General features: G+C 38.7%; 1 protein-coding gene across 1 annotated transcript; it reads right to left on the bottom strand.

The window, feature by feature from the left end:
* smc3 (structural maintenance of chromosomes 3) lies at positions 1-27,958 on the bottom strand. Its single transcript, XM_055010023.1, has 29 exons — positions 27,771-27,958; positions 26,908-26,983; positions 26,710-26,748; positions 26,536-26,603; positions 26,264-26,335; positions 25,461-25,540; positions 25,288-25,366; positions 25,065-25,182; positions 23,521-23,696; positions 23,105-23,185; positions 22,211-22,375; positions 20,101-20,222; positions 19,333-19,546; positions 18,888-18,991; positions 17,501-17,600; positions 16,349-16,509; positions 15,662-15,803; positions 15,328-15,478; positions 14,549-14,699; positions 11,731-11,884; positions 11,373-11,531; positions 9,954-10,061; positions 9,552-9,660; positions 6,562-6,809; positions 4,613-4,825; positions 3,931-4,122; positions 3,237-3,414; positions 2,854-2,960; positions 1-1,200 (listed from the first exon to the last, which is right to left on the bottom strand). The coding sequence occupies exons 1-29, from the start codon at positions 27,783-27,785 to the stop codon at positions 1,129-1,131; spliced, it is 3,654 nt and encodes a 1,217-aa protein (XP_054865998.1). The 5' UTR covers positions 27,786-27,958; the 3' UTR covers positions 1-1,128.
* Positions 27,959-27,985: the final 27 nt, after the last annotated feature.

Genomic DNA, 27,985 nt, shown 5'->3' with positions numbered 1-27,985 from the left:
TTATGTTTAAACTTTTTATTTTTGTATGTTTTCTAATTACATAAAAAGAAACAAAAACATTTGAAAAGCAGACCTGAAACTAGGCGCAACATATGAGGAGTTTAATCCCAAACAATTTGTCCCCTAAGGAAATGAAAGACTAGAAACAACTTGGCCTTCTAGAAAAGAGCAACCTGACTTCTTGCTGTAGTTGTGTGAGTCATTTTTTCACCACTGAATCCAAATACGGAGGCTGTGTGGACTTTCAAAATGAATATCTGGTGTTTGGGAATTAAACAATCATATATTCAAATGACCTAAAGACAAGCAATTACACAGTACAGTAACAACCATAAAAAGGAACCACAACCTTTTGAACATTTTAAGCCATGAGGCTTTTATGACAGATAACATGTTAGCAATTTTTCAGAAGTACAAAGAGTATACATTACAGATACCTCAGAGTAAAAAGGAACTCTGATGAAGGTATTTTTCAAGAGTGGTAACAAAAACAAACATCTGGATCAGCTTAAGACTCCCCCAATCTCCTCAGAGCTTTCACTCTAACAATTGTCATCTAAGTCATATCAAAACACTGAACTGTACACAAGAGGATTTGCTTTCTGTTAAGATCCTGAATGTTTGTTGCCTCTGAGAGCATCTCTGGCACGTTTCATATCAGATGAAGGCTTATGAAAAACTCTAAATATCCTGTTAGAAAAATTCATCACAGTAACTCAAACTGGAAGTGCTGTCTTCAAGACCTTTTCAGATCAAATGAGTTTTTCAGTGTAAAGTAACTACACTTCACTTAGTTGTTAGGATCATGTGACAAACACTGAAGCCCCATGCTTGTAGTTTGTCAGCGAAACAAAATTATTTATATTTTACAAGCTTTAAATGACATAGAAAGTAAATGTCAGGGATTTTCTGCTGGGGTTTTCGGAGTGTTGTCTAAATAACATATCCCAACTTCAAAGATGCTCTGAGAAGCTTAGACTTGCTGCAGTGTTTAACAGAACTTTAAAAAAGGGTGGGAATTGAGTGAGATTTCTGTCTTTGGGCCTTGTGGAAGGCTACAGTGCACTGTCAAGGCGGCGGAGGAGGAAGAGGAGGAGGATGAAGAGCAGGAGAATGAAGAGCAGACTATTAACCATGGGTAGTGTCGTCCTCCACAAAGTCTTTAGCCTGCTCGGCTGTGATCACATCAATGTGACTCACCTAAAGACACACAAACACAGTTAATGACCAATCAATGCCTCCATTTTAGCTGCTCTGACTCAGCAATAACCACAACTGTTATGAAACCTCAGAAACTAGAAGACAAAATATTTGCTTTGCTTTTCACCAAGGCAGCTCAGCAGAAGACAAACCTATACGGGAGGGGAACTGCCAAGAGTGTCTGTTCGTGATCAACTGTACTTTACATTAAATAATGACTCTCCTGTAACATGCTGCTTTCTTTGACAGTAAATAGGGACAAGAGATCTGTGAAGGCATTAAAGGGACAGGAAAAGGCATATAAATTGTGAAACACTCGGTGGTCATGGTTGTGTTAATGCTGATCTGGGCTGTGTAATTTAAATCACATAGGAACATAGTAGAGAATATTTCAGCAAATGCAGCAGTATGATTCTAATTTCTGTGAAGTACACGTCTGGCTGTGGTTACACTTAGAAAACTAGAAACTTTTCTTAGAAATTGACTGAAATAGGTTGCCAGTGGGTTTGAAAGGTACGTTATTTTTTTAAATTCCCCAAATTACTCCATTTATCAAAGCCAGAAACTGTGAAAAAGTGTAAACTTTCAGATGATCATCCAACTTTCTCATACGTTGCTTTTTAGTGTAATTACCCAAATGTAAGCTTAAAATTGGGGTATTTCATCAAAATCACTTCATTGTGACTTGTTTCAAAAATAAATCAGCTGCGCTGACGAAATTTTGTAAAAATAAAAAACTAAAATTCTGTGCTCTTTGACACAACCATGAAGCCATTAGTGACTCAGCTGTGAACAACGTTCATGTAACAAAGTTTCAGGGAGTTTTAAGACCAACTGCAGGCTGTTTACACAGAGCAGACAGAAGTATGGAAACAAACTAAAGTTTAAAGCAGTAAAAATAGTAGTAAAGTATGTAAACACAGCACTTTTTTCAATTTTTGTAAAATAAATAGCCAAAGAAATTTACAAATCGATTTTTCTTTAATGAGTTATGGCAGGTTATACTGCACAAAATTCACTTTTGTATTCTCTCTCCTTCTAGGCATGTCTGTGCTGTTTCCATCAAGGTGCAGGACTTTATACTGCAGTGAAAAATGAGCCCACAGTCAGTAAAAACATGACAGGAAACACCCACAAACTGTTTGGGGTTTAAAAATAATCATAACAAGAAAAGATTTAACGCACCTATAAATGAAAAGAATGTCTTCCAGCAACATATTAAGAGCTCTTTGTATGAAGAATAAAAATCAGAGATTAACTGGAGAAATTTATTAACAAACTCTGCTGACCCAAAGGTAAAAGACTTTATATAGAGAATGCAAATATATATTTACATAATTTTTGACCAGCACTATTTTGGTCACTTGCCATTAAATGGTAGAGTTAAGAAAAGAGAATTTTCAATATGTTGAATTTGTCACTCAGCTGGATAGTTTGTGCTGCATATTTGTCTCAACTTATTTGGCCCATTAACTCAGCACAAGATGTGGAATAAAGCGAGACCGTTTGATTTTTTTAAGAATGTCACAGCAGCTCAACAGACGGCTGTGAGAAAACCTCGTCAGGGAAGATTACGCTTGTACGATCCCTGTGGATAATTCAGCAAATCCTGCCCCTCAGTAGAAATACAGAGATTTTAAGGGAAGGCCTCACCTTGTTTCTGAATTTGACACCGTAGAACTTGTCAGCGGACTCGAGCAGCTCAGGCCTGAAAGTGGTGGTGATGAACTGAGCATGACCTGCCAGTTCAACAATCATGTCTGCAACAAGACACAATGGAAAATCTTTTGATATTTATACAATATATATTTAATTTCTGTTGGGCGAGGAGGTGGGAAACAACACGAAATATATATAAAAGTATTTTGGGGACTACAGAGAGAAAAAAGTAACATCAGAACAAACAATACCTTAAAAAATCTGAATAACAACATCTCTGTGATACTGTCAATCAAACTAAGCTACACACATTTTTCTTGCTATTAGTTAATGTAGTAGATTCCTTAATTTTCTTTCAACTTAAACCAGTGCTTTACCTGAGACAGCCTTTCGGTGCTGAGCGTCCAGGGCCTGGTCGATCTCATCAAACAGGTAGAAAGGAGCGGGGTCACACTTCTGGATGGCGAATATCAGGGCCAGAGCCACCAAAGACTTCTGACCTCCAGACAGCTGCTGCATCTCTCTCATCTCACCCTGTTTCCCTGTGAACGACACCTACAGGACACATAGATGAAGTTAGATCGTCAAATTACACCCGAAGCAGAAACACAAAGACATTGATTTTCACTCAATGATTTCATTATTGTGAGACTCTGTTACTCAGAGGACAGATGAATCCTCTGCACCATTATGCCAGCTTTGATAACGATCAGAATAAATTTAGTGTGAAGACAATTGTGTCTTACTCAATGCATGACCAACTTCACCTTGGTCCTGCTTTGGATCTGATTTCCAATGACATTTTTTTTATAATTCAGAATGACACATTCACATGTGACCGGACAAAAACGCAAGGGAAGTCAGACAAACTATGGGCACTTAAGAAGCAGAATGTAATTCTAATGCTCCACCTAACGCACTGAATGTGTGAAAGGTTTAGTTTACTAGTTGCATTTTCTTAATATTTGCCAGTGTCGATACGAAAATAATTTCATGATGAATGCATAATTTATGATTCACAAATTACATTAAACCTTGTAAATAAAATGAATAACAGAAAAAGATGCTGACCCTGATGCCGACTCCAGTGAACTGGTCCACTGAGGGAACGCTGCTCTGTGATCCAGAGCCCCTCTCACTATCTGCACCACCTTCTCCCTCATCCTGTGACTGGCTTCCTTCAGCGTCACCCTTCTTCATCACCAGCGTAGCTTTGCCGCCTGGCACCAGTTTCTGGAAAACCTCACTGAAGTTCTTCGACACCTGAGAGGAGGAAAAACATGGCAAAACAGTCAGTGAATTTTAGTCACACCACTCTGTTTAATTGTGCATTCTAAAAGTAGAAATCGGATAATTTCAATGTACAAACAAGCACACAAAAAGAAAAGCATATCAATACAAAACAAATGTAATAAAATGTTGTATATTATGTAAGTAAACTATTCAGAGAAAAGGCCCTAAATTGGTACAATCTATTTCCATGAGTACCCGAACAGTTTCAGAAATAAAACTCATGCTGTCTTGTATTTTCATTGTTTTCAGGCCGCATACTCAGAATATCTGGTATCAGCCTAAAACAAACTTTCATGGCTTTTCTTTCCTGTTCAACCAGCAGCCTGCACTCACGGTCCTACAAAAGCAGGTTTGACTTATCTTGCCAAACGATGACTTTCATTATGGATGATAGCAACTGATGTCAAAACACGAGCACTGTACATCTGCCTGAAGGCTTTGATCAGAGTGTGAGGTTTACCTGTTTGAAGGTGAGTTGGATGGCCTCATATTTGCGCAGCTCCAGGACGTTCATGAGCTCCATGATGGATTTGTAGCCACGGTCCAGCTCATCCTGACGCTTGATCAGCTTTTCTTTCTGCTCAGAGAAGTTGACAAACTGGTCCAAAGCTTTCTTGTTGACATGACTGTACTTCTTCAGCTCCGTGTTGCACTGCTCCAGTTTTCTGAACAACTGTTGGAGACGGGACGAGAGGGAAGATTACATCATTAGCTGCAGGTGAGCTCAGACTGCCAGTCTGTCAGTGTCTTCAAAATGACTAAAAAAAATTTGTCTACAGAGCTTAGTCGATAATGCAGCTTTTACAGGCGTTAAGATTTATTCATTCCATGCTATTCCATATTAAGATGTTTTGTTTTTTTTGTTTTTTTTTAAAGTTACCAGTTACTACAGCTAATCTACAATACATTTTCTAACATGCAGGCCCGTCATAAATAATATAAAAAAACATAAGTAGAAAAAATTTATATTCAATTCTATTATCAGCAGCACTTAATTGACTGATGATTATTAACATCTCAATGTAAAACACACAGTGAGCATAAACAAAGACAGCCCCCATTCATGTTTATAGAGTGACAATTTTAATAAAGTTTTTCAAACAAGATGGCTGCTGTCAAAAAGAGAGCGAGGAAGTATTTAAAGCTGAAATTGCACTTGAAGGGGGGACACTAATTCAGATCCATTATACATTTCAGAAAACTGTTCTGCCTGATCCTATTCATATCTGAAGATGACATGGCCTGATTAGTTAAGAACCAGTTTGGTCCGGCTCAAAACACTCTTTCCAAAGTCTCAAACTATAAATTCATCCATTTGAATCACTAATGACCAAGGGAACATGAGCAAGTGCCATTATTACTTGGCCCACTCATCCACTTCTGCAATCAATGGCACCATCTTGCCCCCTAAGCAGTGTCCGTGGAGAAACATTAATTACATGAAGTGTATATGAGAAAGTGTGAGGCTATTTTCAGCATTGTCAAGGAAGGGGGCTGACACACACATACATAGACACACACCGCGCACACTCAGACGCTTATGAAAGGTGCAGCCAAGTCCACTCAACTCACAGTCTTTGCTCCCAGAGGCAGCTGGCTGAGAAAAAAAGAAGTCAGACAGAGCACTAACTAGTGTCTGAGTCACCGCTGAGTGGGTGGGATGTGATAGCCTCGGGCTCGATTCCTAAAGAGACCTGGGTCTAGCTGAATGTGTATGTGTGCATATCCCTAAATGTGACTCAGGTGGTACAACAGGATGCACAAAAAGAGTGCCCTCAGTGAACTTACTTAATTACTGGTAATGCTGCTGTTGTTTTGTCTTCAGTGTCAACACAGAATGCAAATCTAGTTCTACTGATCTGCTGACCGCATTGTCAGCCACAGAACATAGTCACTTTTAGTAAAAAGCCTCTCGGCCCAGCACCGGGCAACTGAATGACAAAGTTATTTGCTAGCAAGTGAACATAAAGGGGCATTTAGAAGCTAAACAGATATTTCCCTTAGGGTTTGGTGGACACAAGACCAGAGAACACCAACAAGTTTGGATCTAAATACATCAAGCAGAGATAATTTGGTGCATGTATGGATACGTAACTGCTTGCATCCATTCTCACATTCACCCTATCAAATTTATAAGGCAGTGATATGCAAGTGCTGTGTTTACAGTTAAAGACCTCGATTGGTTCAGTGAAGTAAAATAGTGACTTATTACTGCTTTAAAATTTTGCAAAACTACAGTAGGACAGATTTTAATTGAGATAAAAGACAATGTCTATTGTAATATACACACTCTCACTAAATGAGAACGCTGTTCATTTCATGTCTAAATGATGCTGCCTGTTGACCAGTAGAACAAGGACACTTAAAAGCCAGAAGCAGACATGTAACATCATTAAGTACTGTGTGTACCTGTTTAAGAGTGAGGGTCTGGTACTTCTCAAAGGCCTCCTGAGGCAGTGAACCGAGCTCTCTGATTTTCTTCATGCACTCCTCTTTCTTCTTAAGCAGCATGCCCTGTCTGTTGGTCATTTTCTCCAGCTCCTTTGTGTCATGGTTGATGGCGTCATTCTGCTCCTTCTCGATGTTCTTCCATCGCTCCATGCTCTTTATGTGGTCCTTGATCTCAGCCTCTGTCTTGTCAATCAGAGTATCCAGATCTGGGGAAGGTATTGGAGGAGGTGATAAGTGAGATATGATGAGTTTCAGTGCATCCTTGCATGCATATAATGGCTAAATAAATGGCCACAAAAAACATAAGGAATTGTATGGTTTTCAAAGCTATATAACTTGAACAAAACCAGACAGTAAAAACATCCATGACTTCATCTTTGTTGGACAGCTAGAGTTACTCTACTAGTCTTCACACCCTTCGTCAACAATTACTAATACAGAGACTGTATCTCCAACTTTGTTATGACAAAAAGACAAAAGAAAATCACATTTTTGCACTGAATCACAAATGGCAAACTGCCAATAGTTTAGAACAAGAGATTGAGTATAATGCCTACTAAAGAATAAAATCATGCTGTGATAATGTCTTTAATTAGTTTGTGACAGTGATGAAATATGAATCCATGCAGATGAATTCTATTAAGGAACAAGTGCTTTCTGATTACTGCATTCTATCAGCCTCATCTGAGTCACAGAACCACGAGAACATTCAGACAACTGTGCGACCAGGCCGTCTGTGCAACTACATATCCAACTATGAGTCAAATACATCACAGCAATTCTAACCATCTGTTAGTAGAACCAACGCCATGAGAGCACTCTGCAGTTTCTGCATTTATACTCTCAACTGGAAACAAATTGATCCCAATAGATAATGTATGAGCAAAGATCACAGATACCAGATTAGAAAGATAAGCTGTGTTATATTAAATGCCTGTAAGGTGTCTAACCCAACAATATGGTTCTTAAGTAGCAATAAGTACGACGTTAAAAGTTGCTATAAGTTTCAAAATCATTGCGTTTACAAAAACCCTTTGAATCTCTAGCAGTTTCTGAGTTTTATTGCTGCTCAGTTTCTTAGAATTTCTTTCCATTCAGCACAGCTCATCCAAAAATTCTCAGAATTTTTGTCACGTTGCTGTTGGTTACAGGTGAGTCACCAATGGCTTTACAGTTCTCCCAAGAAGTGCAGACATTATTGTGTTTTAACCTGGTTAGTGTAAAGTATTTTTTTTAGTGGTGGGATGCGATTTAAAAATGTAATTTAATTAATTACAGACGTTGTAATTAATTAATCGCAATAATTGCAGTTTTGTCAAATAGCAATATTTGACACAATAAGTGAAGTTTTTCAATTCAAATAAAATTGTGGTTGACAGTTGAATCAATGAATAGACATATACGTGTTTATAATTTAAAATTTATTTTAAAAAAAAAAGGAAAATGGGACATATAGAAAAAAGTGATTTTGATGACTTAAAGCCTGAATTTAGTTGTTTTTTCCACTGTATGGCAAATAAAATCAGCATAAGTAGTTCAAGGAGCTTCAGAAAGTTGAAAATCCAGAGATTCATTCTGTTTTCATCTTTTCTGGGTCTGATAAATGGTGTCATTTTGATGGTTCTTTTTATAGGAATATCAATTTTTATTTATGTAAATTTTTTATAAACAAAAATTTTATAATTAAGTTATTAAAATAGATATTTTTGTTGTTTAGTTTATTCCTCCTCCAAGGAGGCAGAGCCTCCACGGAGTAAAAACTTAAACCACAAAAATGTTTCATTTCTATTTATCTGCATTTTTCATCTGTCTGCTACATTCACAGATTATTGCAAATCTAAGTGCAATCATAGCGATTTTATTCAACATTTTAAGACTTTCTGTAAACTCAAGCACTGTCTAGAAAAGTGGTCTATTATGGGATGGCTACACCATTAGCCGTTAGGATGACTCGTAGCTAACGTTAGCTCTGGTGCTAACAGCAACATGTTTTACATTGAGGTGAAGCCGTCAGCTTGAAGTGCTGCAGTGATCAGAAAACTCTTTGTTGTACAATTTGCACACAACCAGGATTTATCCAAGCTGCCATCGGGAAGATTTTTAAAAGCAAACCTTCTGCCCAACAAGCTCAATCTCATCTTCCTTCACAGTTCACCAGTGCCTGACTTCACTCAGTGCTTCCTGTGCTTCTTCTTCATGGCTACAAACAGACTTTAGGTTCATTACCGCCACCTACTGGGCTGGAGTGTTCATCAGAGTTACCGGTGTGGAAGAAATGAGGGAACTGAGGAGGGTGCAATTAATCGCTCTATTATTTTTAACGCGTTATTTTCGCTGTTATTAATTAATTGAAATTAACTCGTTAAAGTCCCAGCCCTAATATTTTTTAATAAGACACATAGAATTTTGACTAAATATTAAAATTTTTAGCTTAGATTTGGTGAAAATTTGCTATAAGACAGAATGTTGTAAATCAGATTATTCTGTTTGTTTCTCTGACAAATTGTGCAACTTTAAAGATAATATACATTTCAAACCTGGTTAGCTTTGTTGTTCAGAAAATTTACTTTTTTTTCCTTTCTTAAAATCACAGTAAAGCTGTATTGCATTGTGCAGTCTGTTAATTCTAAAAGGCAACTAAGTAATCAACACAACAGTACTAGCAAGAGCTGTGAGAAAACTGTAATGCCGTTTTTCCATTCTTTTTTATGTGTTTACCTCATGCAGTGATTTTCTGACCAACCAAAAAACCTGAAAGTGTGATTGTTCCAGAAAGTAAGTAATATTCAAAACATACTATACCACTATATTATTTTCTATGACTTTATCTCTAGAACAGTTGAGACATACACTTACAATTAATTACAACTAACCTGCGGGACTGTGGGGTAAGTGTGTTTTTAAAGACTACCAGAACCATCCTGTTGTGTCTTAAGCACAAAACGTACCTTCTGATCGAGCCAAAGTCTCTTTGACACGTTTGTTGATCCCGTCAAGCTCAGATGTTGTGGCTGTGAGCACTGTACCTCCTTCAGTCTCTCGCAACTCATTTAGCTCCTGTGTTAATGCATATAAAGAAACATCAAAACAGAGGGTCTTGCAAATTCAAAAACCCTTATTCTGACTTGCATGAATGAAAGCAGTGAATCAAAGATCCAAAAGCTCACACATTTCACTGGATTATATTAATTGATTAATACAGCATCAAAATGATTCTGAACTTGCCGATTTTGTGCAAGCAATTATTATATTAAGAATAACAAAAAAGAACAGACATAAGTCCTTCAATTATGTGACATAAAAACTATTCTACAATATGAAACATACAACATGTTTCCCAGTTGTTTTACCTGCTCCACTTGGTCAAGACGCTTCCGCAAGTTCTCATTGAGATATGTTTCCACTCTGGTCATAATGCCCTCGAGCTTGATTCTCTCATTCAACAACTGTCTGTTGTCCTGTGAGAGGAAAAAGAAATCAACACACAATGCTTACTCATGTGATGCCTTAGGCGTGTGTAAAGAGGGCATAATCGCGTTCCAAGCAATTCAACATTTATGAGGTTTTTTTTCCTCGTTTTGTGTCACTAGGAAGAGATCTGCTGCATAAAATGAAACTGTCAGACAGCCAGAACACAGCAATTTATCCATAAGCAGATTTGAATAGTTTCTGCATTCAGCAACATCTTGCCTGTCCTAATGTGACAGCAATCATCACTGTTCAGTCAACAGGGCCTAAAATTGATGTTAACAATTACGTATAGCTTTTGTTATCTGTAAACCACATATAAACGATGTTTGTTGCGGTAAAATCTTAGCAGAAAATGGCACACAAACATCCTTGTGTGTGCAATAACTTATGTCCAGACTTTTACAATAACTCATAAATAGAAAAACAAGTATTATGTCACAGGTAATGTAATTCAACAACTGCCAACACTGCAGAACTATACATGAAAGGCTACATGTGGCATGGGTGTTGTTGCACAACGACTGCAGGAATGGCTGAGAGTTCATTGAGGTGAGAGCTGAGAGCAGCTGGCAGTGAAAGAGAAAAAGGGTTCAATGCTGGAACACAGAAACATCTCCCACACACAGTTGTTGTCAGCTACTCACACCTTAGTCAGATCATTTGAATACAGAAACAAGAGGCGGAGAACGAAGAGAAAAAACAAAATGTAGGTAACAGGCCTATTCTTTGAACTACATGTAAGTGTGTGTGGGTGCACCCACTATTTCAGCTTCAACAGTGCACTGCTAAAAAAGGTTTCTAACGTCAGCAGCAGGGCTCTAATAAAAACAACAAACGTAAAAGGTTAGCTCCACCCATGGGACAATGTAATTCATTGTTTACATCATCCCATTTATTTCAGTTTCCAGATCTAAAGCAATTAATAAAATTTATCAAATTATGGGAGAGTTGGGACCTTATCTACATAAAGTAATACAACAGACTATGTTAAGTGATTAAACATGAGTTTTACATTAAGAATCAATTGTCTCAAAACTATGTTAGTACTACACTTGAATTATCAGTAAAACAATGATTATTTCATACTCTATAATTAATGCTGTCCTTATAAGACCTTTAGAAAGTTTGCAGTTAAAGTTTGGAATAATTATTGCTTTTTGTGTTGTAAATTAACTGTCCTTGGTCTTAAGTTGCCACTGATTCAGGGCACCAGACTGTCTCACTTGAACAAAAAAAATTAAGTGTAATCAACTATACAGACAAAGATAAAATTTTTCTGTCCCTAATATTCTCCTGACCTGTTGCAACTGACGAATCTCGTCGTTGAGGTCATCGACACGCCTCTGATCCTCCAGGCTGAGCTGAGAAAGCAGGTCTGTACCAAGCTCAGCCTTCAGCGACTCCCTGGTGGACTCCATGGCATGAAGGCTGGCCTCCAAACTCTGGAGACTGCGTTGCTGGAGAGGAATAAGAGGAAGAATGAGTTTTACATCAGTGGAAAGCACAAAAGGAGAATGCTGGGAACAGTCAGAGGTCAAGCAAAACAATAAAAATATTTACAGATTGAAAAATACAGTCTGATCTTAGTGATCTTCAACTCCGGGCTTACATAAAAGGTTAACTCATGATATTGAAACAATAACATTATAGAATCACCTTGGGCATGAACGTCTTCTCTGATTGCTGCCTTTTCTCTTTCAACATCTTCATTTCCGACAGAATACTGTCTCTGGATGCCTTAAACTTTCTCTGTTGTGTCTCGATCTGCTGCATCTGGTTCATCAGTTGGTCAATCTCATTGTTGATACGTGGAGGCAGCGATTAAGGAAACATACTTCACTTCACTCTTTTTTTTTTTTTTTTTAAATATTTTTCATTCCTCAAATTGATGTGACAGTGTCTATACAGCTGGATTTATTTTATGCACATTCACACTGTTGAAACGACAAACTACTCTTTGTATCATCTATAGAGCACTACAGACAAATTAATAAAAAAAAATTCTGACATCGGGTTCCATTCTGACAAATACGCAGGCTATCCAGGATATGCAGCAAACAGCATATCACATGTTTAATTGGCATTCTCCTTTGACTCCCTCTGATACTACTATTGGCTCTGCTGGCATCAGTAAAGAAATTGCTTGCAGTATGCAAAATTTGCCAGGATAAACACTAAATTCAAAACTACAGCAGTTGCCAGAATAACCTCAACAGTTCTATGATCTGTAGCAGTGCAGCAATCAATTTGTTTTTAGGTTATGTACAGTGAAACCTCCATTCATAACATCAACGATTTGTGAAACTGAGTCACTAAATAACAACTTGCAAATATGTGATAAAAGAACAACCCTTAAGCACACAAGTCTATGTTTTAGATACTATCCTGAATTAGTCTAGCTTCTATTAGTGTCAATGTCATCAATGTCTGCTAATTGGTCTGTAATTTATAATTAAAATGATCAATTGTGTAATTACTATGATTAAAAGAAGTTAGATTTTTAAACAGTTAGCTCTACTCCATCCCTAAGCATCACTGAGCTTGTAGAAGCTGTTCTCATTGGAAATAAAGTCAAGGGCCAGCTTGTAGGCTTTTTAGTGCAACACAGAACACTTTAATAATCTAATTGGGCTTCAAAGGGAAGATAGTGTCATCATGGATATCAAGGCAGAGGATTAAGAAGGGCTGCACATACTCATCATTAAGCCAATTTAACAGACAGCCTTATTGATCCTCCAGGACTGCAACACTCCTTTGGATCGCTTTGGCTTACCAGGACTCAATGAACACTAAGGCCAATCGATCTGCTGAAGGGCCACTGACAGTCAGAGGACTCGTCTGTCCACCAAAGCAGACAGAAAAAAATAGATCACGTAAGACCATCTAATACTTTCATGAATGTTAACAGTTGATATCAGTTGCTAACTGCTCTATATTAAATGATTTAAAAAAAGAGAGAAACCCGCATGTATCTACAAAGACGGTCACAACGCATGTAATCTTAGTACTTATGTTGCAACATGGTGGCAAAATGAAGATGGCACTTTAAAACAGAAAGGATGGGTGAGGTGCATCACTGTAATCTCATGCTTATCAGCAGGGCAGTGGTGGAGAGGGAACAACAAGAGGCTTTTAAATAACTGATCTGTTCTCTGACTCACTGCTGCAGGACTGGAGGATGAACACCATGTCATAAGCACAGCTTCCTCGCATATATACAAAATCACCCGTTAACCAGCGCACACACACATTACTGGCTGTGAGTGAGAAGCTATAGCCCATCACACAGGTGTGAAAATACGCATATAATCATACCTGTGCGGAAGTGACCATATTTATAAACTCACTGTACATGCAAACACAAATCCCCTCTGATCCACTTGTTTGCGCTCATAGATTTTCCAGCAGTGAGTCATGGCTCTGACTGATATAACCCAACATACACTAATCTTTCTTGACCTGCCTAAACCCTGTCACTGCACTCGAGTCATTTTCCTGCTGGCTTTGAGGTAGCGACATAATGCAGATAGAGTTAATCCACAATTAAAAGACAGGCTTAGCTGTATGACTTGACCCTATAACTGAGAGAGGGTGTTATAACCTTCAATAGAGCTCCTGGACAGAGGAAAGGCTCCTATACACTGCACACCGAAAAGGAATTAAAATATTTCCTCATCAACAAAAGATGATAGTGCAACGTTTAATTTAGAGACTAATATTTTCTAACACAGTAGCAAAAGAGACTGCTCAAGACTGTTTTCTGCACCTCCATTTCACTAATAGTAGCGCCTATAGTTGGTCAAAACTGCCCATTTATTTCAGTATACTCCAGACAACAGCAAGTTGAAGTTTACTTTGTAATGGCAACCATCCTTAAAATACATGCAAATAGTGAAGTGAAACACTTTCCTGGAACTAGCAGATAGGAGAAACTCATTTCCGACTAACTGTGTTTATAGAATTCACAACAATATTTCAAAGTGACAGAAGCCTGTTCAGTTTAGTTAATAATCACTTTTGAAATGCAGAAACATTTAGCTCAAAGTCATAAATTCCTGTTTTCTTGGTATTCCTCTGTGACTCAGCCCATTTTGTGAAAATCAATAAATCTCAAAAAGGGAAAAAATTGTATCTCTGGTGAAGGGGTCATTTGGTGGAGCTTTTACAAAGCTGCATGACTCACTTTCCAGTAAACTTATTCCAAACTCATCCAACAGAAAGAGAATGAATAAAACCTTTTTGATCTACTTTGAAACACTCATCCATTTCATCTTCACGAATAATTCAAAGATGTCTGCGGCACAACTAGCCATATGGGCACTTTCTAAAACTTCTAAATAATCCTAAAAAAGGTTACTTTAGCTTGTCCTCCAACTTCAAAACAGAGAACACATGGAGCCCACATTTTCCTGTGAGCATTAGTGTTGTACAGTGATGAACAAACTTATTACATGTTTTAATTGAAAGGATATGTTCAATGTTCCTGCGCAGGTTCTCATTAAGCTTGGCCTCCAGCTCGCCCAGCTCCTCCTCAGCCTTCCTCATGTCTTTCTGCAACTCCAGGCGAGACTTTCTGGTATCGTAGTAGCCTCCTGTAAGAGCTCCACGGTGGCTCACTTGGTCACCTAGAAGATTACAACATAATATATACTGAATGTAAGGTTACTATAGTATTACCCTGTGTTACAGAGGCAAGTCAAAACTCCTGCTTTAGCATGTTATCAGAAGACACTTCTAAGTCTTTTCACATGTGTGACGGATAGTGTGAATCTAAGCATGATTCACACGGGGTGGAGAACTAAAATAATTACATTGCAATACTCATACTCAACATTTTCCACAGTCTGCAGTTGTGTGGACACTCTTCACAAGAGGTTTAGAACATAGAACAAACAATTAAACACCTTTATGCAACTAAAAGAGATGAAATGACAAGAGATGGATCACAACATCCTGCAAATATTGCAGATTCAGTCAGTAGTGGATGTAAGTTACCCAAAGTCATCAGTTTGAAAATGAACAATGCGACTGGTACTAATCTCTCTAGTAATAAACTGACTTAGTGTAGCTGATGCCAACAATAATAATAATAAAAAGAGGGTATATTTTTGTTCATTTTCAACAGATATTTGCTGACTTCCTTTTGGTTTTAATCTCTATGTCTGGTCATTGTTGGAGCTTCCGCCTCCCTTTCATGTTACTACTTCCAGTATTCCATTAGCGGAAGCAGTACGATATCACAGGTCAGCTTACCCTCCAGAGTTATACAGTCCATTGTGAAAGCTCTAGCCAGTTGCGTGGAAACCTCCATGCTACGACAAATCAGGGTCTTCCCAAACACATGCTTGAAGGCCTTGTCAAAGTTGGGGCTGTAGCGCAGCTTGCTGATCATTGGGATGGCATCCTTAGGAGGCAAAAATACGTTGGTTTAAACACAGTGGCAAATGCTACACACTTCAAATAAAATCTGTCTCTAGAATGGGTAACAATAGTTTGATAAATGGTGAAAAAATTAATGAAGCCATTATGATCTTGCGGCCCATGAAATGATTAAGTCAGAGTGATGCAATTCATGGATGGTCCTTACATTGGTCTCTGGGTAGGCGGTGTCTCTGACATCCAGCTTGCTCAGTGGCAGGAATGTGACTTCTCCAGGTAAGTTCATTTTGTTGAACTCCATGAGGATTTTGGTGCTGACTTCGTCAGTCTCCACAATGTGGTAAAACAGTCTAAAAAACAGAAGTTGTCAGTTTTACTACAAATCATGGCTGTAAACAACAAATCAGTTTGTGTGAAAAGCAACATACATTTAATATCCCTGATCCTACAAGTAGACATCGAGCTCTTTTATGATTTCTATTAGAGTTGACACAGGACAGTCCTAAAGCACCGTCCAGTGGCAGCTATTTATATTTTCGTCATGTCCCCATGTATGATGATAATAAAGTTATTGTAATCTATTCTATTCTAAAGACACAGATGAAATTGCTTATAAACCCCAAGTCATGTGGTCTGCTGACACTACAAACACAGCAACAACCCAATGCTACATGTTTGTAGCCAATCTGCTAACTTCCTATTCAGCACCTTGCTGCTTATACCCACAGGACATATTTGTACAAGTTTGTAGAATGGGGTCACTGTTGTTTTAAATCAGCCTGTGTGTTTCTGTAGATAACTTTCACACTCATGTCATTTGTTTGGGAGTAATATATTTGCTAAAGAGAAAACAGAAGGGGCTAGCAGTGAAAATAAAAAAAAAAGCAATCCATACCTGGTCCCAGCAGTCACCTCTACACAGGTGTAAAAGGCGGGCTCACACTCAAAATTATTCATGACGATGCCATGGTAACCATTGATAACATGTTGGTTGATGCCCTTCCGGCGGAAATGTTCCAGGACTTTGTTAATGCTGTCAATACCATTAAGAATGGCCTGGAGGACCACAAAAGAGAAGAGGAGTAATGAAAACATTGATAATATACAACAAATATTAAGTAACAGAATTCAATCATGAAATAATTATACTGAAAGACTAGAAAATGACAGATACTATATATTAATGTAACAAAGTGAACTATAATCAAATTAACTGAATAAAATACTCTTCATCACAAACAGCATAACAGACATGAACACAAAAAGATAACAAAAAAACATTGTGAGGGATAGACAGAAACAGAAAACAAAATGTGCAATATCTGGACATTGTTCAATACTAAACCTTACTTTATACTGAAAATATAAAATGTGAAAGAGGACAGATAGAGTCCATCTGGAGGACTGGAGGCTGGAAACGAGAGGACTCAGCCAGGACCAATGTAAGAAGAGTAAATGCAGGACCTTTGTCCACAGAGCTACAAACAGCCTCCTTTCATCTCAGCAGACATTATTTAGAAGTGATATTTGATTGATGTAAATGCCCAGAGGAAATGACTTGATGAGGCAGAGAGGAGTGAGTCATATGTAAATTTAGCTAGCTATCACAAGGTGCCAGCAGCGAGGGAGATGAATGATTCCATTTGATATACCTAACCTGACAACTGCCTGAGTCACAAAGTGGCTCGCAGTATTCAGGTGGGCTCACTTCAAGAGTGAGGCACTCTTTTACTTGGGATTTGATTTATCTTTACTCGTCCATTTCCACTTCCACATTTCGTCTGCAAGTTAGGTTTAATTAATGTGCAGCATGGCAGGTCTACCTCTGGGTTACAAGTGTCATCCCAAGCAAAAGGGAGATAAGTGCAGGTATGTCTGTTTGTAAAATGATTAGTGTGGTGCCATAAATTTGTGTTTCCAGTCCTTCATTTCTGTGCTCCTTTATACACAAACATATCTTTAACTTGTGACCAGACGGAAGCATTCTGTATTCCGTAGTTCGATTATGCAAGTCAATAATTACGCAGTCATGCACAGTGACACAGACCTTGCCGGTTGCTGCTCTAAGGAGCTGCTGCTTCTTCTCCAGGTCCTCTCGTTTGGCTGCCAGGGCCTGCTGTTCTGCGTTCTCCTCACGCCACAGGTAGCTGGACAGATACAGACAGTTACACACTGTTAGACTTATGTCACTGAAAAGGCTGAAACCAAACTGCAGCCATGATACTCACAGAAAAACTGGTCATTCAGTGCTACAAACACCTAAATGTAACATTGTACCAAAATAGTAATCTACTTTAGAAATACTATTGATGACAATTTATTCCTAAATGCTTATAATAGCAAGAGCTTGTACGTTTGGCCTCGTTAAGACGTCATAAAACTACTCTGCGCTACACAATGGCAACTATTTATACTGGAGAAATTGGGCCATACATGGACAAGCCAGACGCTGATTCCAAAGAAAAATAACGATAAAAAAAGTCCAACCCTACAGGTTGACAAGATTGGTCATTGGAACTAGGGCTGGACCCAAATATCCGGCGTTGATTGCTTATTTTGCTTAAGATATGTCACAGGAAGATGCTAACGATGTAAAAAAAAAAAAAAAAAAATTGTAGTGGATGGGATTGTGTAAGTAACAAGACTCCCTGTTCATCTCAAATTAAAATATCAACAAATGCAATCGGTTTGCAATCTTATTTTCTCCTCAAGTAGAACATATACTGACTCAATTCTTATGAAATATGTGCATTTAAATAATTAAAACAATACCGCTTTGACCAGACAGTGGCCCACAGTCAACTAGAGGGTACAGGGTGGATTAAAAATCAACCTAAGTATCCATTAAATCTGTTTTACTTGATGATAGCAATACTGATCCTAGGAATAAGGGTCTTATTGTATTCAAGGGTATTCATATTTTTAAAAAGGATCCTGTGCTCTTAGACTTGAAGCAAAATACACATTAGTTTTGAGTATGCCAAATAAGAGTTGGAGAGGCTTGAATGTGAATACTGTCTTTGTTATTCAAGAAGCAGGAAGCTGTACACTATATTTTCACTACCTATTTGCCGCACAAAGAAAGACCTTTTAAACGCAAAAAAAAATTCTGGAAGCAGAGGCCTGAAGTATCATCCTCTGTGTTACATAAATAAACCTCATTGTTAAGGTAGACTGAGAAGACTCAGTGACATTCACAGCCAACAATACACTGATATGTAACTAAAGGTTGCCGAACAGAAACAGCATATTGACTTAAAAGCAGAACAATTCAACATTTCAACTTGATGCAAAATGCAGGTATGACTCATGATTCATCTAAATCATGTGGTTCTATACAATGCAAAACTACACACAACAAAAACAAAAATTAGTTCAACCTGAGACTGGATTTTAAAATTGAACTGATGCAAGGTCAAACAGAAGTTTCTTACTTTCTTTCACTCTGGAGTTCATCCTTTTTGTTCTTCACTTCATAATACTTTTTGTCCAGCTCCTCCACACGGGTCTTGACCTCATTTAGATCCTGATCGAGTTTCTGAAGAAACAAGTTGAAAGTGGGTCAGACAAACTCCCCTGACAGGAGGCCACATCAAAACTGCAGAAGGTTTTTAGAAGCCAAATACAATATACCACAGAATTTCTGAAATACAAACAATCTGAAATAAATTACAAAACATTTTACAGGCTCTTCCAGTTACATGCACAGGATTACAAACCACTACAGCAACCAGACATAGGTTTGAAGCGAAAAAAAAAAGTGAAGAGCTTACATATTCAGGAAATAATACTAAATGGTCATTTTGGCCAGTAACAAAAGGTGGTAAAACGAAACTGTGTGCTAACTGCAAATTTTCTTCACTGAAAAGGTTGTCTTACATTGTACTGCTCGAGGTTCTTCTCCTTGTTTGTCTCTGTGTCCTCAAGGTCTTTGTGGATGGCTGCAATCTGCCTCTTTTTATCATTAATGGCCTGGTCCAGAGACTTCAGCTCTTTCTTGATCCACTTGTCCCTCTCCTCCTTGGAGGTGAACTGGCTACCACGGCCTTGCTTGGCATACAGATCTGTCCTCTCCTGAGTAGCTTGGGCTAGTCTGAAAAGAGATGGAACAACACAGGAGGTTACAGATCTGTGAACAAAACCACAAGATCAAACAGGAAACCCCATTAATCATTCATCTTAACCCTATTCATCTTACAACAAATTATGCATGTGGATATGTGGAAAAGTTCACAACCTTGTCAGCCATCAATTCCTCATTTCTTTACCCTTCTCTGCTGCTTCTGCTTTGATGAGTTACAGTCACATAAGACAGTGCATAAAAATATAATGTATGATTAGAATTTCCTTGTTATCCAGTGACACAAGTATGACAGATTTGAAAGGCCACAGGAGTGATTTATCTAGAGTCTTTCAAGGGAACACTAGGAAAAAAATATGTTTTTTTCTAGTTGTCCTTCCTGCAATTAATGTATCCAAATGTTTACGTTGTGTACTTTGTAAGAGAATTCACAAACCTCTCATATGTGTATCCACCTCTTGATCCCTTGCTATCAAAATGTATTCAATATGTGATGACTGACTCATCGAGTTATGGCTGGTCACCAGCTGCTCAAGGAACCGCAGCGGAGGATGAGTCATCCCTACCTGGAGATGCCTCGCTCCTCCTTTTCTTTCACCATGTTGAATTTGGGTTCGGTCTCCTGCAGCTCTTTTTGCTTCTCCTCAATTTTTTCCAGCAACTTCTGACGTTCCTTCAGCAGGCGTTTCTGGAAGAGCATGCACATGTTATTTTTCAACAAATCTTAAAAAATTAGAGCTCTCTAAAGTACAGAAGAAATACCTAAATTTGGAAAATAGTGCTGAGCAGTTAGCAATTTTCAATAAATATAAAAAAAAAATCCCTCTAAAACAATGATTACCTAATAAGTGATTTAGGATAAATGTATCTATTCTTGGGACATCCCTCAACTGTTAAATCACCTTATTAGGCTACAGAAACAAAGTTGTCCAGCTGACAAATGAAAGGCCAAAACAGAGGACACACATGCATTGTTGAAAAAGTAAAAACAAGCCACCATGAGGAGAGTCACATGTCCCGAAGATGAGAATACTGCAGTGAACAGGGATCACACATTTGTCATTTACAAATGGGTCAGATTTCAAAAGATGGATGTACATTACCAAAATATGCAAAAGATCTGTGCAAATAAAACAGCAAACTTCTTCCGATATTAAAAAGGGAGTGTAACTACCGAATCGAGTATACAGAAAATGTGTGGTGTCAAGCTTCTATCACTCACACTCCAGCTCACAAGAAAGTCTCTTGTCGTAAAGGTAATTTAAACCATAGCAGAAATCAATCATATCTGTTGTTTTAGCAATTACCGAGTCTTTTTTGTAACTAGAATCAAACTAGTTTTTGGCACTTAGAAATATATGAAAAAAGTGATTTATTATTTATTATGTGGCACATAACAGCCAGTAAAACCCCAATTTTCTTTAGTAAAGTGCCTTTTCAGCATCATATCTTTCACCTGGATCTCCCCAACAGCAGACTTGCACAGACTACTAATCTGGACCGATACATTTTTTGTTGGTTGGCTGTCCTCCCACAGGTATGGAAAGCAAATCTCTCCTTTTTCCCCTGGTTTGATCAGCCACCTCAAAGCTGATCAAACCAGGCCCACCCACAGCTAGTGAGGCTTTTCATTTTGCTCCAATAACTTTTGGCTGGTATTACGCCAGCCATAGCCAGGTGGGCTTAATCCAACCAACAGCCAGCATGCTGCCTGGGACTCATCATGGTTCACACACAGACTGAGCCAATAAAGCCGTTATGTATGATTATCCTCTTCAAACTCACACGTGCACTCAAATACACACTCAACACGAGGCCATATGGAGAGTGATCCATGCCAACCCTGTACACAAAACTCCATGCCAGGAACGATGTATAGTGGAGCTGATGGCAGAGAGGCTAGTGCTTACTGTGTTTGGATTCTCAATTCATTTCACAGGACATCTGCACAAATGGGCTGGGTGACATGCTTCAAATTGACGATGATATGGATCGTATACATATTTCATGTCAGCAATATATAATAATTGAAATGTTTCAAGCAAAAACCTCTGTGCTACATTAAGTAAAACAAAAAATGATGACACATCCTAAACAAAACCATAATTAACCAATTTTGGCAGCTATTATTGACAATTTTCTGCCCATTATTAGTGTACACAAATACTGACATGGCTAACATGACAACCTGAGACTAAATCCAAGTAAAGACTGACACACAAGGTCAAGGCAAAAGAAAAATCCCTATTCCAAAAGTAAGCACAACACAATTTTGATATATCAGAATTAGTTTGATATAACCTTAACAACTGGTCAGAGCAAACAAAAAAATGGATTAGAATTCATCAGTGGTGTAGCCTTTTCTGAAATGCTGTAGACAGAATTGCACCAAATTTTTTGATAATGCAACTCTACTTGTAAAGTCTTCCTCAAAATTCAGATGACCAAGTGGTGCACTCCTAATACAAAAAGCTGTCTTGCAAAGTTACTAAACAACTGAAGCAAATGAGGACATGGACCAACCTTTCCAGCTAATAACGGGGTTAAGTGGAGCGGGGTGAAAAAGTAAAGAAAGCCATCCTTCTCTTCATACAGTGATGAAGGGAAAGAGGCAGGGGGAGTGTTGTTGGGGCAGCATCACGTGTGCAGAGTGACGCAGATGGGAGGCTTCCGTACCCTCTGTTCGCTGTTGCCTGCCAGCTCGTCCTGCAGGTCCTTGGCCTTCAGCTCGAGTTTGGTCCTCTGCTTGATCTGCTCCTGGCGCTCCGCCGACAGCTGCTCTCTCTCCTCCTTCATGGCAGAGATCTTAGACTTCAGCTCTCGCACAACGCGCTCTGTCTCCTACAAAAGGGAGCCAAAATAAAGAAACAGGCTGTGAGATTAAGTTTAAATGTGAGTAAAAATAGGAATTTATTTGCTCTACATTGAGTAAATGACTATCTAAAGCCATGTGCTGTCCAAAATGTTGACTACGTAAGTCTTCTAAAAGTGTGTCCACATTCGCTCATTTATATTCTTTTTCACAGTCTAATTGACTGTGACACCTACGATAAACTGCTTGGTACAAAACAAACTAACAAAAGATACAAGATGACATCAGATGCAAAGCTGGTATACAAAAATCGCCTTCCATGTTCTATGTGCATGTTTATCATGTCTGAGGTTTTCAGCAAAGAAGGCTTGAAAGAAAATTCAGAGTTACAATTCATTTTATCTCCACACAGTCAAATCCTGACAACAGTATGGGGACATTAGGATTGACAAACTATGCTCGACCTAAATCTATCGATGTATAAAACTGTAAGTACAATAGTGTTTTAAAATGTCTACAATTCTGGACTCATGAAAACACTACATAATTGATTCAAACTCGAGAACACAAATATAACATTCAACAGTGTAATTTTGAATAAATCAATTATTTATAACAAATAAATGTTCTAACACTTTGAATAATTCACCAAACATTCTAATACCATGTCAACATGCCGTGACTATAATCACAATTTTTATTTTCAGGTACCCTTGATCCCAGATATGGATATTATTCTTTGTGATGACATTCTTTACCTCTACTTTGTCTCGGGCATCTTGCTGAGCATCCCGCAGCTGTCTGGATTTGTCTCCACAGGTCTCTCTTTTGCTGGACAACTGGATGAGACCAAAACACAATACAAAATCATTGTACCCAACATGAAGAAGAAACTATATTTAGTGTACAGGAACACTGACAACTTGATTCTTGTATTTGTTCATATTTAAACAAGGATCACACATTTTCTACCAATTTACTTTGAATTAGGTGTCACAGTAAAGTTCTGGATATTAGTATTACGGCACAATTGCACTGACCTGTATATACATGTAGTATAATTAGTAGTATTCAGTGTTACTTTCCCACACTAGCATCAAAATAGATCACCGAGCCTAACATGTTTAGTGTTTTACTCTGTGTAATTAATACATTTTCTTCTGAACTTCATTACCTCATCCAATTTGGCGCGGGTTTCATTAAGCTCCTGGTTGTAGATAGTGTACTCCAGAGCTCTTCTCATCTTGTCCCACTTCTGGTACTGAGCCAGCTCTTCCTTTTCATCCTCCAAGGTGTGCAGACGCTCCTCAATGTACTTCAGCAGCTCATTGATTTTCTCTCGTTTGCCCTCTGGAGAAAACACACATTAGGTTGTTTTGTGAAAACATGTAAACCATCCACTAATTGTACACATAATTTCATAGCATATTTTGACACGACACGATTTCAACATGTATATTGTTCACTGTCATGTACTACTGTCGTGCTAAACTGTAACAATAAAAACATAATAATAACAAGAGGAAATGGTATGTTATACTGCATATTCATCAGATTTTCAGGATATTTCACGACTACTAGAAGGCAATACACGTCATCTAGGGCTGGGCGATAAATCGATTTTATCGATTAATTCGACTTTGTACTTATTGTCGATTTGTTTTAATGAAAATCAATTTTCTCATCAACATCCGCCACCAACGCCTTCCTGCTGGGCTCCCGTAGTTCAGAGTGCGCCCCCCTCCCCCCCGCGCTTGATACACAAACAACATGGCGGCGAGCGGTGCAGATCTAAAGGCACGTGTCCACAAGATGCTATTTTCCCGCACGGCAACGCACCACATCTGAAAATCACACGGACGGCGGGTGGTCACTAGCGAACTATAACATGGTCACATGACAGCGCTGAGCAACAGCAGGCCGCTACGTGGTGACGTCACTGAGCTTTCAGCTGGACAGTCCTGCAGATGAGTTGGATAAACACAGCGGCTCGGCCGCAAATTTTCCCTTTTATTTCAAAAACACGTCAGCGAAAAGTATTTCTGAAAGTATCTGAGGCGAGAAATAATCTGTGCAGCAGCAGAATCTGTCCTCGTTTTAGGTCACCGACACCTAGTTTACAAGTTTGAGGACAGTTTCACGATGCGTGGAATCTCCGCACGCCGCATCCAATTTGCATAAAGTAGAAGTCCAGTCTACTTAATGCAAATGAGCTGCAGCCCTGTCCAGGTAAACACACCGGATCGCAGCTGGAAATGGCCCGCATGTGGCATGCTGGTCTGGTTGCGGTGCGTTTCCCGCTGCGATCCGGTGCGTTTACCTGGAGAGGGCTGCAGCTCATTTGCATAAAGTAGACTGGACTTCAGCGTGCAGAGATTAGGTAGGGGGTTAAAAAAAATAAATCGGATAAATCGTGAATCGGGATTTTTTGTGAAAAAATCTGAGGTTTTTTTTGAGGCCATATCGCCAGCGCTAACGTCATCTTCCCAACTTTATTTTCCAAATTAACCACCACAGGTTTAAAAGTTACAATGAAGTGTGCACCATACACATTTTGGCTTCGGCTTATTAAGGTACGAAACTTACCAATTATACATTGATGAACAGTGTGAAACATCTTCAAACAGAAAATGAAGCATACCAGCAAAGTCACACGTATTCAAAAAATAATTCAAGGCAGTTTATGAAATCACATAAATAGAGTCAAGAAGTTCATACCGGTCTCCTTCATAAGAGAAATGCTCTCTTCTTTGCGTTCATCGTACACCCGTGTCCCTGCCACCTCTCTCAGCAGCTTCAGACGCTGGGAGTCAGGTGCTGTGGCCATTTGGTTGATCTGCATAAAACATTGAAATAATGCGTTTGCGTGAACACTGCAATTTATTACACAACACTGTTTCCTAGTATACAAGTGTGAGGTGGGCACCTATTTCTTGCTCACCTTTCCCTGCTTGACGATGTAGTAGGGGTTACTGCGGGAGAAACCAGCACTCTCCAGAAGGTTCATGACGTCATTCTTACTGCAATAAGAAAAGCACTTAGAATCACATGGAATCACAGAACTGTAGTTTCCTGTGATTACAGGGATATGCGCCGATTCACAGCAATACTTACGTCACCATCTTCTTGTCTAAGAAGTACTGGTCTTTCTTAGCACCAATGACGCGACGAAGGGAGACTTCCTCTTTGTCAATCTGGAGGGAGATTTATTTATCACTGCACAATTTGAAAATCACACGCAGCAGCAGAATTGGCTGACTGTGCCACAGTATTAGCAGGCTGCATGAGTACAGTTTCACACTCAGCAAATACAACTTTTGAATTTTTTTAGAGTGCTATAAACATCCGGTTGTCACCATCAGAATAATAAGCACTGCATGCACTGAAGGCTGCGTGGTACCATCAGTGGTCAGGATAGTTCAAGCAATTTAGGCAGAGAATTCTATATGAAATTAACAACATAATATAGTAAAAAAATGCATCACTTCCACTGTTAGCTTAAACTAAGGTTGCTGATTGTATAGATGTCCATTTTTTTAAATAGTTTTTTAGATTTGTGGTACAAACCCAGGTGTAAAATGGGCTAAAATAACCATCTCCAAAATGATTTAATAGCTAGTTTGGTTTCATTGTATATTACCATTTACTGTGTCATTCTGCAGTTAATTTGATACAAGCATTGTAAACAAATGAAACAAATCCACTGTCACACTACTATCAGCAGTAAAAATTAAACAGGACAGCCAGTCATATCCACATTTTGGCTTAAAATGACCAATACAATCAATGAACTATTTATAACAACACGGTATTATTTGAGAGGTTTATTGAAAGATCTGAATAGTATTAAGAGGAAAATGAGCAGTGTGTCAGCGATTACAGTAATAGGATCAATACAAAGTGTTTGCCATTCCTACCGGCAGCCGGTTGTCAGAGTTGTCAAATATAATCTCCACAAAAGCCGAAATAACACGTGGCCCAGTTCCTTCCTACAGTGACAGGAGGGGAAAAAAAGCACATTTTTTTTATTAGAGGAAAAGCTTTGACTTCTACAGTTTAGCCATTGCGCTTCAATCACAGACAGATATGCATGTTTAATAAGACATTTCTACACAGCCATTAAATCAGAAAATAATTTCTAAAACATGACCTGGGATCTCTATCGTCTCTCATATATGCTTGTACTTACGTGCAGCAGGGCCAGGCGCTGTTCAGGTCGCAGGTGGCTGAATTCATCACTGAGCACAAACTGGATGGCTACAAAGAGAGAGAAAGAGAGAGAGAGGAGCCACACATTTAGACAACAACACAGAAGGGTAAATGTTTGACTGTAATGTGGCAAAATTCATTGAGGCTCACATACCATAGAAAAAGTTACTTTTTCCTGACCCATTTCTTCCAACTGTAACAAGGGAGGAGAAAAATGACAACATGATCAGTAAATCAATTTGGTCTGTCCACTATGTAGATGCATTCATCTAAGTCACATTGTAAACGTACCTTTTAACTGAAAGATGCAATACATTAGAAAACCATTAGTATAAGCTTGAGCTGAACTCACCAATGACATTGTGCTTCGGACTAAAGGGGTCCACTACAGTTTGATCCCTGTAACTTCGAAACCCCTGAATGATAACCTGCAAGAAAACCCAGAGACCACCATTAGCACACAACCACTAGCATTAGAACACCATCGACAAAATACAATTGGCAAATCAAATCAAATGTATACATGCAGCACGTTTTAAAACAACCCGAGTTAACCTGTTACAATGACAGGCAACAACAAAAATGTGTGCAACATAGCAAAATGGATACGCACACGGGGCGAATACATTGTCAAGCCACGTACTGTTTCTAACTGTAGGAATGCTACTAGATTTAACATGTGCAACTTGCGTGTGAAACGCAGCAACAAACGTAGTTATCATAAGCCGGGTATGAATTCCAACAGGGCCTTGACTGACGGTCACTCTACGGGCTAATGTTAGTTTTCATTTAGGACCCGAACACGTATATATGCATAACAGCAACATGAAGCAAACTAAGTTTGACAACCATTGTATTAACAAATCTCACATGTATATGCGGTGAAATCATATGATATTGTACTGCTTTACACAACAGAAACGTTAAAAACCCGCTCATTTACTGTTAGCCTTGGAGCGCTAGCTTAGCATCTCGAGTAGGGAACGGGCGATTCAATTAAAATTTAATTCAAAAAGCGCTAGCTAACTTTAGCAAGCTAGCTCCTGAAGTTGTGCAGTCCCTTGAGTCAGTTTACTTTGCTCTGCGATTCAATTGACGGCACAAAGCCTTGGTATCCACTCACCCATCACTCAGTGGAATAACGTTAAGCTAGCCACCTAAGTGTTAGGCCAGTGATAGTCGGCAACACGCACAAGTCTGGTGCTGCTAGCTTACCTGTTTGATGTACATGGCTGCCTAAGCGGGGCTTCTCTTCGGCAGAATTTGGAGATGAAGCTCCCCCTTCCCTAAACTGGAGAAGCCAGGAATTTAATAACCCAAATTTAACAATACAAATTGTTGCATTCAAATTTTGCAAAACACTGAGAGGCAAAAAGAGAATAACATGGAAAATGGCGGCGGGGGCGGGATGAAACGGAGCAAACCATTAT

This window comes from Amphiprion ocellaris, chromosome 4 (assembly GCF_022539595.1).
Source record: "Amphiprion ocellaris isolate individual 3 ecotype Okinawa chromosome 4, ASM2253959v1, whole genome shotgun sequence".
Lineage (NCBI taxonomy): Eukaryota > Metazoa > Chordata > Actinopteri > Pomacentridae > Amphiprion > Amphiprion ocellaris.
This window is presented reverse-complemented; position numbering and strand designations above follow the sequence as displayed.